The 13,779-nt window shown below is 36.1% G+C and overlaps 2 protein-coding genes across 2 annotated transcripts; one reads left to right on the top strand and one right to left on the bottom strand.

The window, feature by feature from the left end:
* Positions 1-123: 123 nt before the first annotated feature.
* On the bottom strand, positions 124-2,836 carry LOC108828445 (protein NUCLEAR FUSION DEFECTIVE 4). Its single transcript, XM_018602143.2, has 3 exons — positions 2,373-2,836; positions 1,373-2,226; positions 124-793 (listed from the first exon to the last, which is right to left on the bottom strand). The coding sequence occupies exons 1-3, from the start codon at positions 2,703-2,705 to the stop codon at positions 322-324; spliced, it is 1,659 nt and encodes a 552-aa protein (XP_018457645.1). The 5' UTR covers positions 2,706-2,836; the 3' UTR covers positions 124-321.
* An 8,413-nt stretch (positions 2,837-11,249) lies between these two features.
* Positions 11,250-12,590, top strand: LOC108825593 (iron-sulfur assembly protein IscA-like 1, mitochondrial). The gene is made up of 3 exons (XM_018598919.2): positions 11,250-11,541; positions 12,104-12,221; positions 12,311-12,590. The coding sequence occupies exons 1-3, from the start codon at positions 11,349-11,351 to the stop codon at positions 12,411-12,413; spliced, it is 414 nt and encodes a 137-aa protein (XP_018454421.1). The 5' UTR covers positions 11,250-11,348; the 3' UTR covers positions 12,414-12,590.
* The last annotated feature ends 1,189 nt before the right edge of the window (positions 12,591-13,779 follow it).

A 13,779-nucleotide genomic window follows, 5' to 3' on the forward strand; every position in this document is an offset into this window, starting at 1 on the left:
AAAAAATAGTTTACTAATGCTAAAGATTCCAATGGTGGTAACACCATTGGAGATGTTTTACGTCTAGACCATACTAACCGCTCAGTACCTTTTTGTAAAAATAAAATAGTAAATAACTAGATATGTTAATAGTAAAATCTCATTCAATTATATAACAAAATATATGAACAAAATCTTGAAAATTTTACACTGGTGTCATGTGTGCGGTGACTCTGACTACAAGTACAACATCGTATCATGAAACCAATATTCATCCATGTAAAAGAACATCAGTATCTCAAACTAAAAAATCATGATGAACCATCTAGATCGAAACAATTCTTAACTCAGGCTACTACCAGATTTCTTGGCCTTTTTGCTTGCATGAATCTTAGCATAGATCTCCTTTGTTCTATAAGCCAATAGAATATCTAAACCGACTCCAATAGTAGAAGCTAAAGCCATCACCAAGAAGATGAGACGGTAACAATGAGCTCCAACGCAAGTGTTGCCCCCACCAGGAGTTGGTGTAGCCTCTGCATCGTAGAGGAACCCAGCGAGGAGACCAGAGAAGAGGAACGAGCCGAGTGGTAAGTTAAGTATTAAGATGTTGTAGATGAGACCATAGTATTTGAGACCAAAGAGTTCTGATGCTGTGGGTACAGTAATGGCTAGACGGACACCATAACAAACTCCGACCACCATTGAACCGATGTAAAGTGAATTGGGCACAGCAAAAGCCATTAGTAGATACCCTACAGCCATGAGGATTTGAGATGCTGCGTTCCATAGTGGTCTTGGTGTTCCAGCTTTCCTATAGAAATCAAGAGTAAAATTCACACTATTTGCTTAGTAAAGTTATTAAATCAGCATGCTGATAATGATCTATTATCAAAAATATATGCATGTAGTTAGTTTGTAAACATCTTAAAGTTTGTAAAGAATCTAAAGGGGGACATTCATCACGTGGTGACGATCTTAAACAGTGTGGTCCTAATAAAAAAGAGCAATATTGCTGGATTTGGACTTATCTATGCACAAGAACAAAAAACTATTGAAATGAATCAAAAAGAGAAATCTAAAAGTTCCATTTTCTTTAATTGAAAAGTCAATAAGTGGAGAAAAATGCAGACAAACCATTGACTGTTGTGTGGAAAGGGGTAGGTGAGGGATACAATTGTATGGAACATAAAGTGTCGGCAATCTAACCAAGTAAGTAATAAGATTTTTTGTACACTTTGAAAATCGTTAGATATTAAAAAACTTATACAAGTACATATAATTAATAATATCTAAATTTTATGAAAAAATCAGCGTTTAAATTCTTTTAAATATATATATATATAGGAAATGACAAAAATTGAAAAGGTCATTAGAGCGGGAGGAGACTTACTTGAGAAAGTGTTCGGAGAGTGTACCGGAGAGAATACGACCGAAGAAGCCCCAAATACTAGTCATGGAGACGAAGATCGAGACGTCAGTGTAACCAAGTGCAAGACCAATCTGGCCCATGTTGTTCATCACTGCCAAACCAGTTCCTACACCACACAAGAACGAGACGAACAGCACCCAAAAATCGACGGTCATCATCGCTTCCATTATCGTGTGGTCTTCTCCCAACACCACCGGCCTCTTCCTCTCCTCCTCCACATGATCCTCCTCTTCCACCACCACCGCCGACGCCGCGGCCGTAGCTACTACAACCACTTCTTCCTTCTCCGCCGATCTCAGCAACGGTTCTTGAATCTGCCCACCTTCCACGTCTTGTTCACCGCGATTCAAGCTTCGGATGAAGGAGTGGAAAGGTACGGCGATGGGAGAGAACAAGAGGAAGAGAAGTATCGAAGCGAAAGCTACTGAGAACGCTCCGGTTTTGATTCCGATGATGTCGTAAGACTGAAGGTAGACAGCGACGACGACGGCCACGACGTTGAACACGGCGAAGTAACGAGTCTCCTCGTTCTCCTCGTCGGCGGAGGAAGCAGGAGGGATCTCGCGGAGGAAGAAAACCGCCGTGAGACAGACCGCGAAAGGCACCACCGCGAGCAAAACGAGAAACGACGCCGGATCGTTCGAGAACAGAGCGGTGCAGAGATCGGTGAAAATAGCAGTGCTTAGACCCACGTACCCTTTCAAGATCCCGGAGACCGGACCACGGTTTCGCCGGAAGTTTCTTATGCAAGTAACGAGAACCGCCGTGTTCATCCACGTCGTGCTGTTTCCTCCCATACAGAGGAATATACACATCTGAACATTGCAAACACAAACAAAACCTCATAAATCAAGAATCGCGCTAGTATAAGATTTAAAAAAAAAAAAGATTTTATTGAATTCAAGAATATTATTAGTTCAAAGTTTAAGGAAAAAAAAAAAGAAAAATATATTATTAGTACCTGCCAGTAAGGGAGAGGGGTGATGGTGCGGCTAACGACGAGCCATTGTACACCATAGCCAAGAAGACCTTCTAAAGAACCGATAAGGAGGATGACTGGAGTGGAGAGGCGGTCGGAGGCGAGGCCAGCGAGGATTCCAAAGGCTTTTCCGACGTCTTTAGCGACGGAGAGGTTGTTGAGTTGAAGCTGGTTGAGATTCATGAGTGACTTGAGAGCGCCAGAGTAGTTGGAGAAAGTGTAGTTGTTGCCGGAGATGGACTGAACCCAAACCGCCGTCACAAATCCAAGCCATTTGAGTGCGGAAGAAGAAGAGGAAGATCTCAGAATACCCATGATAGAAGAGTAGTTCAAGAAAGAAGAGAGTGTGTTGGTTGTGGAGGTTAAAATTAAGGTAGGTTTTATATAAGGGAAAGGGGAAAGGGGGTTTTGGTTTGTGGGTTTGTGTTTTTAGTTTTAATCAAAATGTTGTTGTTTTACATTTTGCAACAATTGTTTATTTTAATTATACGAGTGGGGAATGAGGATGGAAAAGGTACGACGGCGACATGTAGTACGGTTAAGAAGGTGTGCAAACCGTGGATACATCACACTACATGGAATATTTTAAAAGACGGTGTGCTCATTTTATATTTTTCTTAGGCGTCGTTTAGAACTATTAAAGTAGGTGGCCAACTAGGCTATATGTTGCTGCTTAGGATGTTTGTTTCTTCGAAGCTTCATGTTTGACTCCTGTTTCATACTGAATATGATCCATCTATATAGAAGATGTATGATCAGAACATGACTAAAATAGTTAATAAAATACGAAATGAACTATTGCAGAGAAAAAGGTATGACATGTGATGGGCCGAATTGAGTGTTTTTCAAAGTACGGTCAATGGAAATCAAAAGCGCGTTGTTAAAGAAAATGATACATATTTTGATGGTCTTTGGAAATGTTTAGTGTGAGACACTGAAGCTATCAAAATTGTGGGAAAACTGGACCATTAAAGCTGAAGACATTAAAGCTGAAGACATATTCAATGATAGAAGAAACTAATTAAAAATTGTGCAAGCTTTCAGTGATTGAAATATTCGATTTCAACATCAGTAAGTGTTAAGAAAATCTTCAAAAAAAAAACATCAGTAAGTGTTGGTTTCCGTGAAATGTTTCGTTCTTATATATAGATCTTCGTACATGCTAGGCTGTATATAGGTTATCTGATCACCGATATGCTAATGTGAAATGTATATGCATGATGTATATCGAGGAACTTAATGTTGGTAATGATGTTAAATGAATCTACTCTAGACATGTAATGCATATTATGAAGAGAGTACATGGTATTGGCATTGGTTATATGAAGGTTCATGGCGCCTTTCCATATACACGATAGATGGTTACAGACACTCATGCGAGTGGCTAGCATAACTTTACTTTAGTATCTATACAAAATAAAGAAGGCCGATCGAGGAACAATTACAATGTGATAATCAACAATGGTTTATATACTTTTCATTGCTTTTGGTGTTTGTATCTAAGGTTTTGAGTTCTTTTGTTGTTATTTTTTACTAAGGGATGTGTTTTTTTCTTTGTTGTAGATGGAAAACATTTAAGTGAGAGGTTTAGAGGTGTCACGAAACTCGCGCGTTGTATGTTAAGATAGAAATGGGGATACATTTCTTATAGCTTTTGTAAGTGTCAACAAAGAGATGATGATTTTGTGTGAGTTTTTAACTCAGTTCTATAGTGTGATATTTTTTTTTTGACCAAACTATAGTATGATATTTAATAGTGAAAATTTGGCTATCATCTCTGACCGACATTAATTAAAGAGTATGAAGGCTTTCCTTTGAGCTGATTGTGTTATATGCTTATATCTAATATTTTTCCTACTCAAAATATTGTTTTCACGTTATTTATTCGATTATAGACATTTCAAAAAGTTTCTTCTAAGAATCACCAAAAAATCTTAAAGACATTTAAAAGTTTTTTATGATATTAAAATTAAAAATTTGACTGAAATATCACTTTACAAGTGTATACATTTTTTATTCTCTCTAACCTCCAAAATAAAAATGAATTTGGATGTTAATAAGGATAAATGTTTTTAAAAAAGAGGTATAAGATTGGATCTGTCTTTGTAAATAAAATACAACCATCGCTGCATCCCCCTTAATTTGGAGGCATTCTACAAGTGGCCTTAGATAATCTCGAAAAGCCATTACGAAAATATAGATTTATAAACAGATATATCTTTGTCTTTAGGCAACTTGTGTCCTCTAGTTTTTAATATAACCATGCTATGCTAACATTAAGAAAACAAAAACAAAAAGGCATCGCACAGCTTGCTTGACAGAATAAAACGTGACATAATAAAAATGATGGTACCTTTTTAAGATCAATATATTTATGAACCAAGAAGACAAATATATCAGCTGTTTTTGAACTCTAGACAAATAAATTTGGAAGTCAATAATTTGAACTAAACTAAAATTATTTTTAGCATAGCAAAATAACAAAATGCTGAAAATAAAACAAAAAAGAGACAAAATAATCTCTGGGCTTTTCTTTTCAAACGAAAAAATAGAAACATATAAAATGTCTAAAAACAAATTAAATGACATTCCGAAATATCTCATTGTGTTATTCGAAACCACTTTACTAAAAGAGAAAACTTCCAATATATACAAAATTAGTAATACGAAACCACTTCCACTTCAAATTCATCATAAATAAATTATTTATAAATATTTAAATATTATTATAAAAATATTAAAACATAACTCTACATTCAAATACTAAACTATAAATAATAATCACTAAACCCTAAATTTAAATATTAAAATATTTTTGAATGAATGTGCTTTGAAAAATAGTATCCAACTTAATGTATTTCAAACAATTTTCTATTTTCAAGGAAACTTTAGTTTCTTTTAAAAGCTTTCTTTAGCTGAAAGATGCTTCAAATCCAAGCTAGTTCTATATATGCCAACTATCATTATTTGCTAGCGGAGGGAAAGAGCACTAATTAAGTACCCTGTCAATTTAAAAATGCTATAAAAAAATTGTGGGAAAACAGAAACAAATTTTGTAATAGTAAGGAAATTGGTTTTAGCCTTCGAAACAATCACTTATATTGTGTGCACAATTAGAATAGCCTGGTAAAAAAATAGTGATTGGGAGGTGCATTTTGGGTCTCAAGGGACCTGAATGGAGCGATATTGTTACATATAGTAGGAGGCTTTTCAGTGGTATCATTCACTACAAGAAGCTAGATTCAATATATTCTTATGGGTTCCCAATGGTAACATCAGATTACCTGTGGTTTATCTAATATAAACGGTTTAAAAAATAAATAAAGATAACAAATATAATGAATAGTGTAACTGCTCGATACATATAAAATATTTATATTTTAAAAACTAAAAATACAATGATACTAATATAATTTATATATATATATATATATTTTTAAAAAATTATATATGTGAAATATGAAATTTATTATGCTATTAGTGATATTTTATAACCAATATCTTATTTTATTTTTGAAAACATATAATTGCGTTAGTTATCGCTTAAACATGTCTAAATAAATTACAATATATAATATAAATTTATTTGTTAAAAAGGTGAAGGCAATAATTTATTTTTATTAATTATAAATTAAAATATTAATTAAAAAAATAAAAATAATATGTAAGTTTTTTAACAAAAGTATGTGAGTAGTTAAATTAAGTTATACCAATAATACAATTTTAAATGAAAGCTCACTCCAATAACACTAAATCAGAGCACATTACAAGACATGTGCGGTTTGTTAAAAATTAGTACACAAATATTTTTCTTATAGATGCCATGAAAAATATTTTTCTTATAGATGCCATGAAAAATACATCTTTGTGAAACAAAAATTATTCCTAGAACATGAATCTTTTTGAAATGGAGGAATATTGTTTTTTTTTGTCTTTTTTTTGTCTTTAATGAATGGTAGATTTGTAAATAAGTCTACTTCTTAGTTTCAATAAACAGAAGAATAATATTCGATGCATGAACAAAATTCAACTTTATTTTGTTTGTAACTCTCGATCCCCTTTGGATTTGTCTCTACCTCTCAACTTTTTCTTGATTTCGTGACAAATGCTTCTGATTAGTATTCATACCAACTAATCTTCAATTTAATTGAGTAAAACGGTTTGGATCTAGGCACCCCCGCGTTTCACAAATTCACCGAATACGCGAGAACAATTCGCCTTACCTCACAGAGCACCCGATCAGACCCTTAACCACACAACATTGTTAAGCTAAATGGGCTTCACACTTAAAACCAATTGGTGATAAGTGGAGTGGCCCAACCATCTTATATATTACTAAGGATCTCTTCTAACTACCGATGTGGGACAACTATGTGTCTAATACGCCCCCTCGAGATGATGGCTCTTTGAGCGTCAATCTCGGAATTTATGGGCAAAGATCGATGGGCCAGCTTTGGGCACGGATCGATGTGGATCGGGTTGGACTTTGTGGACCGTGGGCTTTGATACCATGTTAAGCTAGATGGGCTTCACACTTAAAACCAATTGGTGATAAGTGGAGTGGCCCAACCATCTTATATATTACTAAGGACCCCTTCTAACTACCGATGTGGGACAACTATGTGTCTAATAATACCATGTTAAGCTAGATGGGCTTCACACTTAAAACCAATTGGTGATTAGTGGAGTGGTTCATCTATCTTATATATTACTAAAGATCCCTTCCAATACCCGATGTGGGACAACTATGTGTCTAATATGCCCCCTCGAGATGATGGCTCTCTAAGCGTCAATCTCGGAATGTTCGGGCAAGGATCGATGGGCCGACTTTGGGCTGGATCGATGTGGATCGGGTTGGACTGTATGGATCGGGCTCTGATATCATGTTAAGCTAGATGGGCTTCACACTTAAAACCAATTGGTGATTAGTGGAGTGGTTCATCTATCTTATATATTACTAAAGATCCCTTCCAATACCCGATGTGGGACAACTATGTATCTAGCTACTTAAATGCTCTCAAAGATCCGAACTGGACCCCATCAATGATAGATGAGATGGATGCTTTTGATAAGGCTGAGACTTGGGATTTGGTTCCAAGACCGGCTAACACTAATGTTGTTCGTTGTATGTGGCTTTACAAGCACAAGCTTGATGCAGATGGCGTTCCAAGACGACACAAATCTCGCCTTGTAGCAAATGGAAAATCTCAAGAAGAAGGGGTCGATTACAACGACACTTTTGCTCCTGTCGTGAAACCAGCAACCATTCGTGCAGTCTTGGACGTGAGTCTTGCTAGAAACTGGCCAATCCATCAACTTGACGTCAAGAACGCTTTCTTACATGGTGAACTAGAGGAGACCATCTACATGCAACAACCACCTGGCTTCATTGACGACAAGTTCCCGTCTCATGTTTGCAAACTCAAAAAGGCAATATATGGTTTAAAACAGGCTCCCAGAGCCTGGAACTCACGATTTGCTAACTTTGTCAAGTCTATTGGTTTCAAACGCAGTGATACGGACACTTCTCTCTTCACTTACAACAACGGCTCTCGTATGGCGTATCTGCTCTTGTATGTCGACGACATTATTCTGACGGCGTCTGATGATACTTTCATGCGCTCCATCGTCACAACACTGCAGAAAGAGTTTCCCATGTCTGATTCAGGCAAACTGCATTATTTCTTGGGCGTCAAGGCAGAGTTCAAAAACGGTGGTATCTTTCTCAGTCAACAATCTTACGCTGAAGACATCATTCAACGCCCTGGCATGGTTGACTGCAAACCCTGTTCCACTCCAGTTGACATACAGTCCAAGCTTTCACTTGAAGATGGCGAACTGATCGCAGATGCTACACAATATCGCCGTCTTGCTGGAGCTCTACAATATCTCACCTTCACACGCCCAGAAATATCATACGCAGTTCATCAGATATGCTTATACATGCACAGTCCTCGTGTACCACATCTGCAGGCTCTCAAACGCATCATACGTTATGTCAAAGGAACCAAGGCACACGGCTTACAGTTACGGAAGAGCAATATCACTGACTTAGTAGCTTATTCTGATGCAGATTGGGGAGGCTGTCCAGACACAAGGCGATCAACTTCTGGGTACTGCGTCTTCCTCGGGTCTAACCTCGTCTCATGGTCTGCAAAACGACAACCAACAGTGTCTCGGTCAAGCGCAGAAGCAGAGTACAAAGGGGTGGCTAATGCAGTTGTTGAACTATGTTGGATACGCAACTTGCTACTTGATCTTGGATGCCCAATTACAAAGGCAATGTTGGTATATTGCGACAACATCAGTGCTGTCTACCTCTCTCAGAACCCGGTAAAACATCAAAGAACAAAGCATATAGAGATTGATATACATTTTGTTTGGGAGAAGGTCACAATGGGCCAAGTTCGAGTACTTCATGTGCCATCCTCACATCAGTATGCAGACATTTTCACAAAGGGACTACCTACTTCACTCTTCAATGAATTTCGATCCAGTCTCACTGTCTTGGACCCCGACAATGTGACTGAGGGAGGGTGATAGAATGTAGATATTCTGTTAGTATAAAATCTGTTTAGAATATATATACGAGTATATTCTCCTAAAATCTTGTAACCAACTTGGCTATTAAAAGCCTGTAAATGAGATTGTATCCCTCAAAGAGAATTTCATCAACTTTCAAACATGTCAACACTTCGAAATGGATTGCAAAACTTTCAAACATGTCAACACTTCGAAACGGATTGCAAAAACATCAATTCAATAATTCGAGATCCAAGAACATGACCAAACTTTTCTACTGAATTAGCGGAACTAGCATCCATTCGAAAAAAATTCCAACAATTCAAGATCATTATGTACCGGGGCACAAGTGTACAAATTGGTTTCCTCTTCCTCATCCTATAAAAGTGACAGGCAAGATTTTTTATTGGTTATGAATTGTACAATATGAAAAGGACTGTAGCTTGTTCCCTTTGATTTGAAAACAATTTACAAGTGGCCTTAGACGTTCACCAGACGCCGTTAATTTCTAAAAGCTCTATTAAGAGCAGCATATCCTTTCAACAGCATGCAAATTGTCTAAGAACCATGTTGCAACTAAGGTCAAACAAAAAATAATAAAATATCACACTGTATCTAATCAAATCTTAATGCTTGACCGAGTGACATGTGCAACAATCTTTGCAACTCAAAACCATCAACATCTTAAACTTTCACATATCAAAATCATTGAGCCTTTAAACTTGTTCATCTTAAATTTTCCATGGACAGATTCCATCTTGATCTATCTTCCAAAGACAATCATTAGCAACACAAAATTTTAAGAAATCTGGATCAACCTTATAATCTCAGAATCAAAAGGGATCAAACCTAGAATCTAGATCTGATATCACTTGTTGGATATTCCATCTAGTTTCTTCTTGATTGTTTTAGATTCAATTTTAGCTTAATTAGGTTGATTATCTCAGCCCACTCGAATAGCAATCCTTTAAACAACAATACTTCACGAAAAACGGTTATTTCATACATGATATAGCACAATATATTCAATTCATACCTGATTTATAAGACTGTGTAAAAACATATTTGTGCTTTTGAAAAAATCAAATAACATAATGTTTATTTTTTTGACAAAAATATACACCAGTTGTCACATCATTTAATCTTGTTGATGTGAATGCTATGTCAAATAATTCTGCTGACGAATATGTCATGTGTATACTATTTTAAAAAATCAAAATAGTTGTTTTATAAAAAATATATTTTTTAAAAAAATGCAAATGTTTATAATATTTTATTATTTAGTAAAATTATAAAATTAATTAAATAACAAAATTATAATCTTATATGAAAGATATATTCGTAAATATTTCGATCTTATCACAATATCATCCTTATAAAAGTTATATTTGTGTTGTAATGATTCAAATTTAATGCTAGTGTTGCAGTCGTGTTTGTCTCGATCAATCTTATTAATGTTGTGTACATTTAAAAAAAATAGATTAACATATCATAAATTCTTAATTTCTTAAAACAAAATTATTCCCTTGATTACACAACCAATCTAAAAAATTTATGTACAAACACATAACCAATATTAACATAAGAGTAACTGATAGGATCGAAACGTTATAACTAATATATCTCTTATATAAAGATTGAAGTTTCATTGTTTAATTAAGTTTTGTTAATTTTTCTAAATAATAAAAAATTATAATCATTTAAATTTTCTAAAAACATATTTTTATAAAACAACTATATTGATTTTCTTTTAATTTTTAAAAGCAAAATATTACACATGCGGTATTTTTATCAGCAAAGTTAGCTGAAGTTGTATCTATATCAGTAAAACTAAAAGATCTGACAGCTAATGTGACGATTAGTGTATATTTTCGCCGAAAAGTAAACATTGTGTATATTATTTGAATTTTTTAAAAATACATATATGGTTTTGCACGATCATATAAGTCATGTATAAATTCAACATATCACGATATGTTAGAGTATGAAATGGTCGTCTTTTCCCCACTTGTTCGCCTTCTATTTTTAAACTGCATGTATCCATTTGTATTGCATTTAGACTTGAAAAGAATGTATTCGGTTAACAAAGAAAAAAGGACCATTGACACTAATTACACAATGTGAGAAAGAAATGCCTTTACATATTAATTTGAGATTATAGACCAGAAATTCTGCCCTAACAAAATTCCGTGGAAGTTAAAACAAATAACCGAAACCAAACTACCCGAATAAAATCGAACCGATGATTTTTATTTTTTTTGGTTTCAATTTTCCAGTAACCGACCGGAGCATTGAGACCCACCAAATCGAACCGAAGCTACCCGGATGTTCCAAAAAAAAAAACCAGACTTGTCCATTTTTCTTGTAAAGAAATAAGGAGACTTTAGTCTGATAAATCTATAGCTTCTCCGACCGAGGAGGATTCGATTCGATTCGATGAAGGCTTCTCGAGTGTTGGCGGCTGCGGCGGGGAGGGTTGGACCGGCGATAAGGAAGCAAGTGTTAACCTTAACGGACGAAGCTGCCTCTAGGGTTCATCACCTCTTGCTTCAGAGGCAAAAACCTTTCCTCCGATTGGGCGTTAAAGCAAGAGGCTGCAACGGTTTATCATATACTCTCAATTACGCAGGCAACCCTCTCACACCCAAACCAACCATTTCTTGAATTTTTTTTTTAAATCTTATAACCATAGTTTCAATCTTGGTTTTTTTTTAGGACATTTCCTGAAACAAAGAAACCCAACCTCGCTTTGCTCTGTTTTTTATTTATCATCCTCTCTGATAGTACAAGGAGATAGAGATAACTATTGATGTGTATTTAAGTGCTGTTCTAGTTTTAATTTGTAGGGCATTGATCTTTGTATGCTTAATCTTGTGCTGATGAAACATAACATTGTTGTGTTTTTTTCCCCTAGTCATCTCTATTGATAGCAATACCACTAGAAGATTACCATACCAGACTAAGTGTATCTTAGTTTTAGAATAAAAGATTATGCGGTTGATTCTTGCCTTATGAGACACATTCAGGGACATGCATAAGACCACAGGTTCCCCTTAAGTCACTAGATGAGAAAGCCATAGTTGCACTTGTTTGGTTTCTAGATACTTGCCTCTTGCTATGTTGCACACTGTTGATCTGTGTGTCTCGAGCCGTTGCTCATAGAGACTGATCTCCGCGAGAATTGTTATCAGATGAGAAAGGGAAATTTGATGAGCTGGTGGAAGAGAAAGGTGTGAGGATCCTTGTGGAACCAAAGGCCTTAATGCATGTGATTGGAACAAAGATGGATTTTATCGACGATAAACTAAGGTTTGCAAACTCTAGTCACACTTAGAAAACGCTAATGTCTGTTTTATATACTGCGGCTACTAAGTTTTTGTTTGTTTGTTTAATTGCAGATCAGAGTTTGTGTTCATCAATCCAAACTCGCAAGGTCAATGCGGGTGTGGTGAATCGTTCATGACAACATCTACTTCCTCGAGTGCTAAACAGAGTGGATAGTGTTGCTGCTGCACTATCTTATAGTACTTGACAAACAAGTCCGGTCGTTGCTCATTATATATTCCTGAAGCTTGTGATTTGTGGAGAGATCAATTAATGTATTCTTTATAACACAAAAGTTATAATAAAATGTTGGATTATGTAAAAAGTAATTGATCTTAGAATCAGGAATTTTCGTGATAAGTGCCAATACTGAGCTGGACGCGGATCAGTGACGTGGCGTTAACAGTTGGAAGTTAGTGAGAAGTCGGTTAGAGTCTGTTGCGAGTTGTAGAGTCTGTTAGTATATGAGCCTAGTATAAAAGGTGGAAGAGGGGGTTCATTACGCTTTGAACTTGTTTTTGGAAAATGGTTAGGCTCTCTTGAGATTTGGGCTCATCACGGCTCATCACCGTGTTGAGATTGTTCTTGGTTACGTTTCATCAATAATACGACCGACAGAAAGGCTCTATCATTTCTCTATGTTGATCGATCTGTGGGTGGTTGTGGGATCAAAACCCATTGGTCTCAAAAGCTGCCTACCTCCTCATTAGCTGATATTTGTTCTAGTGAAGGAAGTTTAAGGAAGGTTTTGGTTGAAGTTACTTTTAACATTCAGATTTCAGACAAAACGGTAACTAAACTTAAAGAATGCAAAACATGTAAGTAACGCAGTGTGGATAGCTTCTTGGTTTTTGCAATGTATGATGATGATAGGGTGTTGTTTTAGAGAAACTGTTTTAGCTCGTAAGAAAGTTGTTGAATGAGGTAAATGGAGACACTGATACCAGAGATGGTATTCTAAAGAAATTCGATTTAATTCTGAAGCTATTTGAATAAATTCGATTAAACCTGACAAACTTCTGAGGAAAAACAAAGCTACATAGACAAAGCTCATGCCTGTTGATTACTATTAAGATAAAAGAAATATTGCATTGTATCACAAGCTAACAACACCAAAGAGCTTTCCAAGTGTCTTCTTCCTCCGCCACCAAAAGCCTCAACAGCCTCTACAATGACCAAGACCGCCACAACGACCACCGGAAAAACGACCACCAACGTTAAGACTAGTAGGACCACGACCACGAACATTACGAATAGTAGGACCACGAACAAAAGAAGATGATTCATCCACAGACATGTTGTCTGCCTCGGCCTTTACAACCGATGAGATCAACATATCAACCTTTTCTTCCATCTCCCGAAGACGACAATCCATCTTTTCTTCCATCCTCTCAAGACGATCAACCAATCCTTTCAACATCTCTATCACATCAGGTATTTTTTTGTCTTTCTCCGAATCATCTTTCACTTCCTTTAGATGCGCCGTGGCCTTAATCACATTAGAAGGGGTGGTGGATTCTTTATCCATGGAAAGAATATGAGA

The sequence above is a fragment of the Raphanus sativus genome, chromosome 9 (assembly GCF_000801105.2).
Source record: "Raphanus sativus cultivar WK10039 chromosome 9, ASM80110v3, whole genome shotgun sequence".
NCBI classification, from domain to species: domain Eukaryota; kingdom Viridiplantae; phylum Streptophyta; class Magnoliopsida; order Brassicales; family Brassicaceae; genus Raphanus; species Raphanus sativus.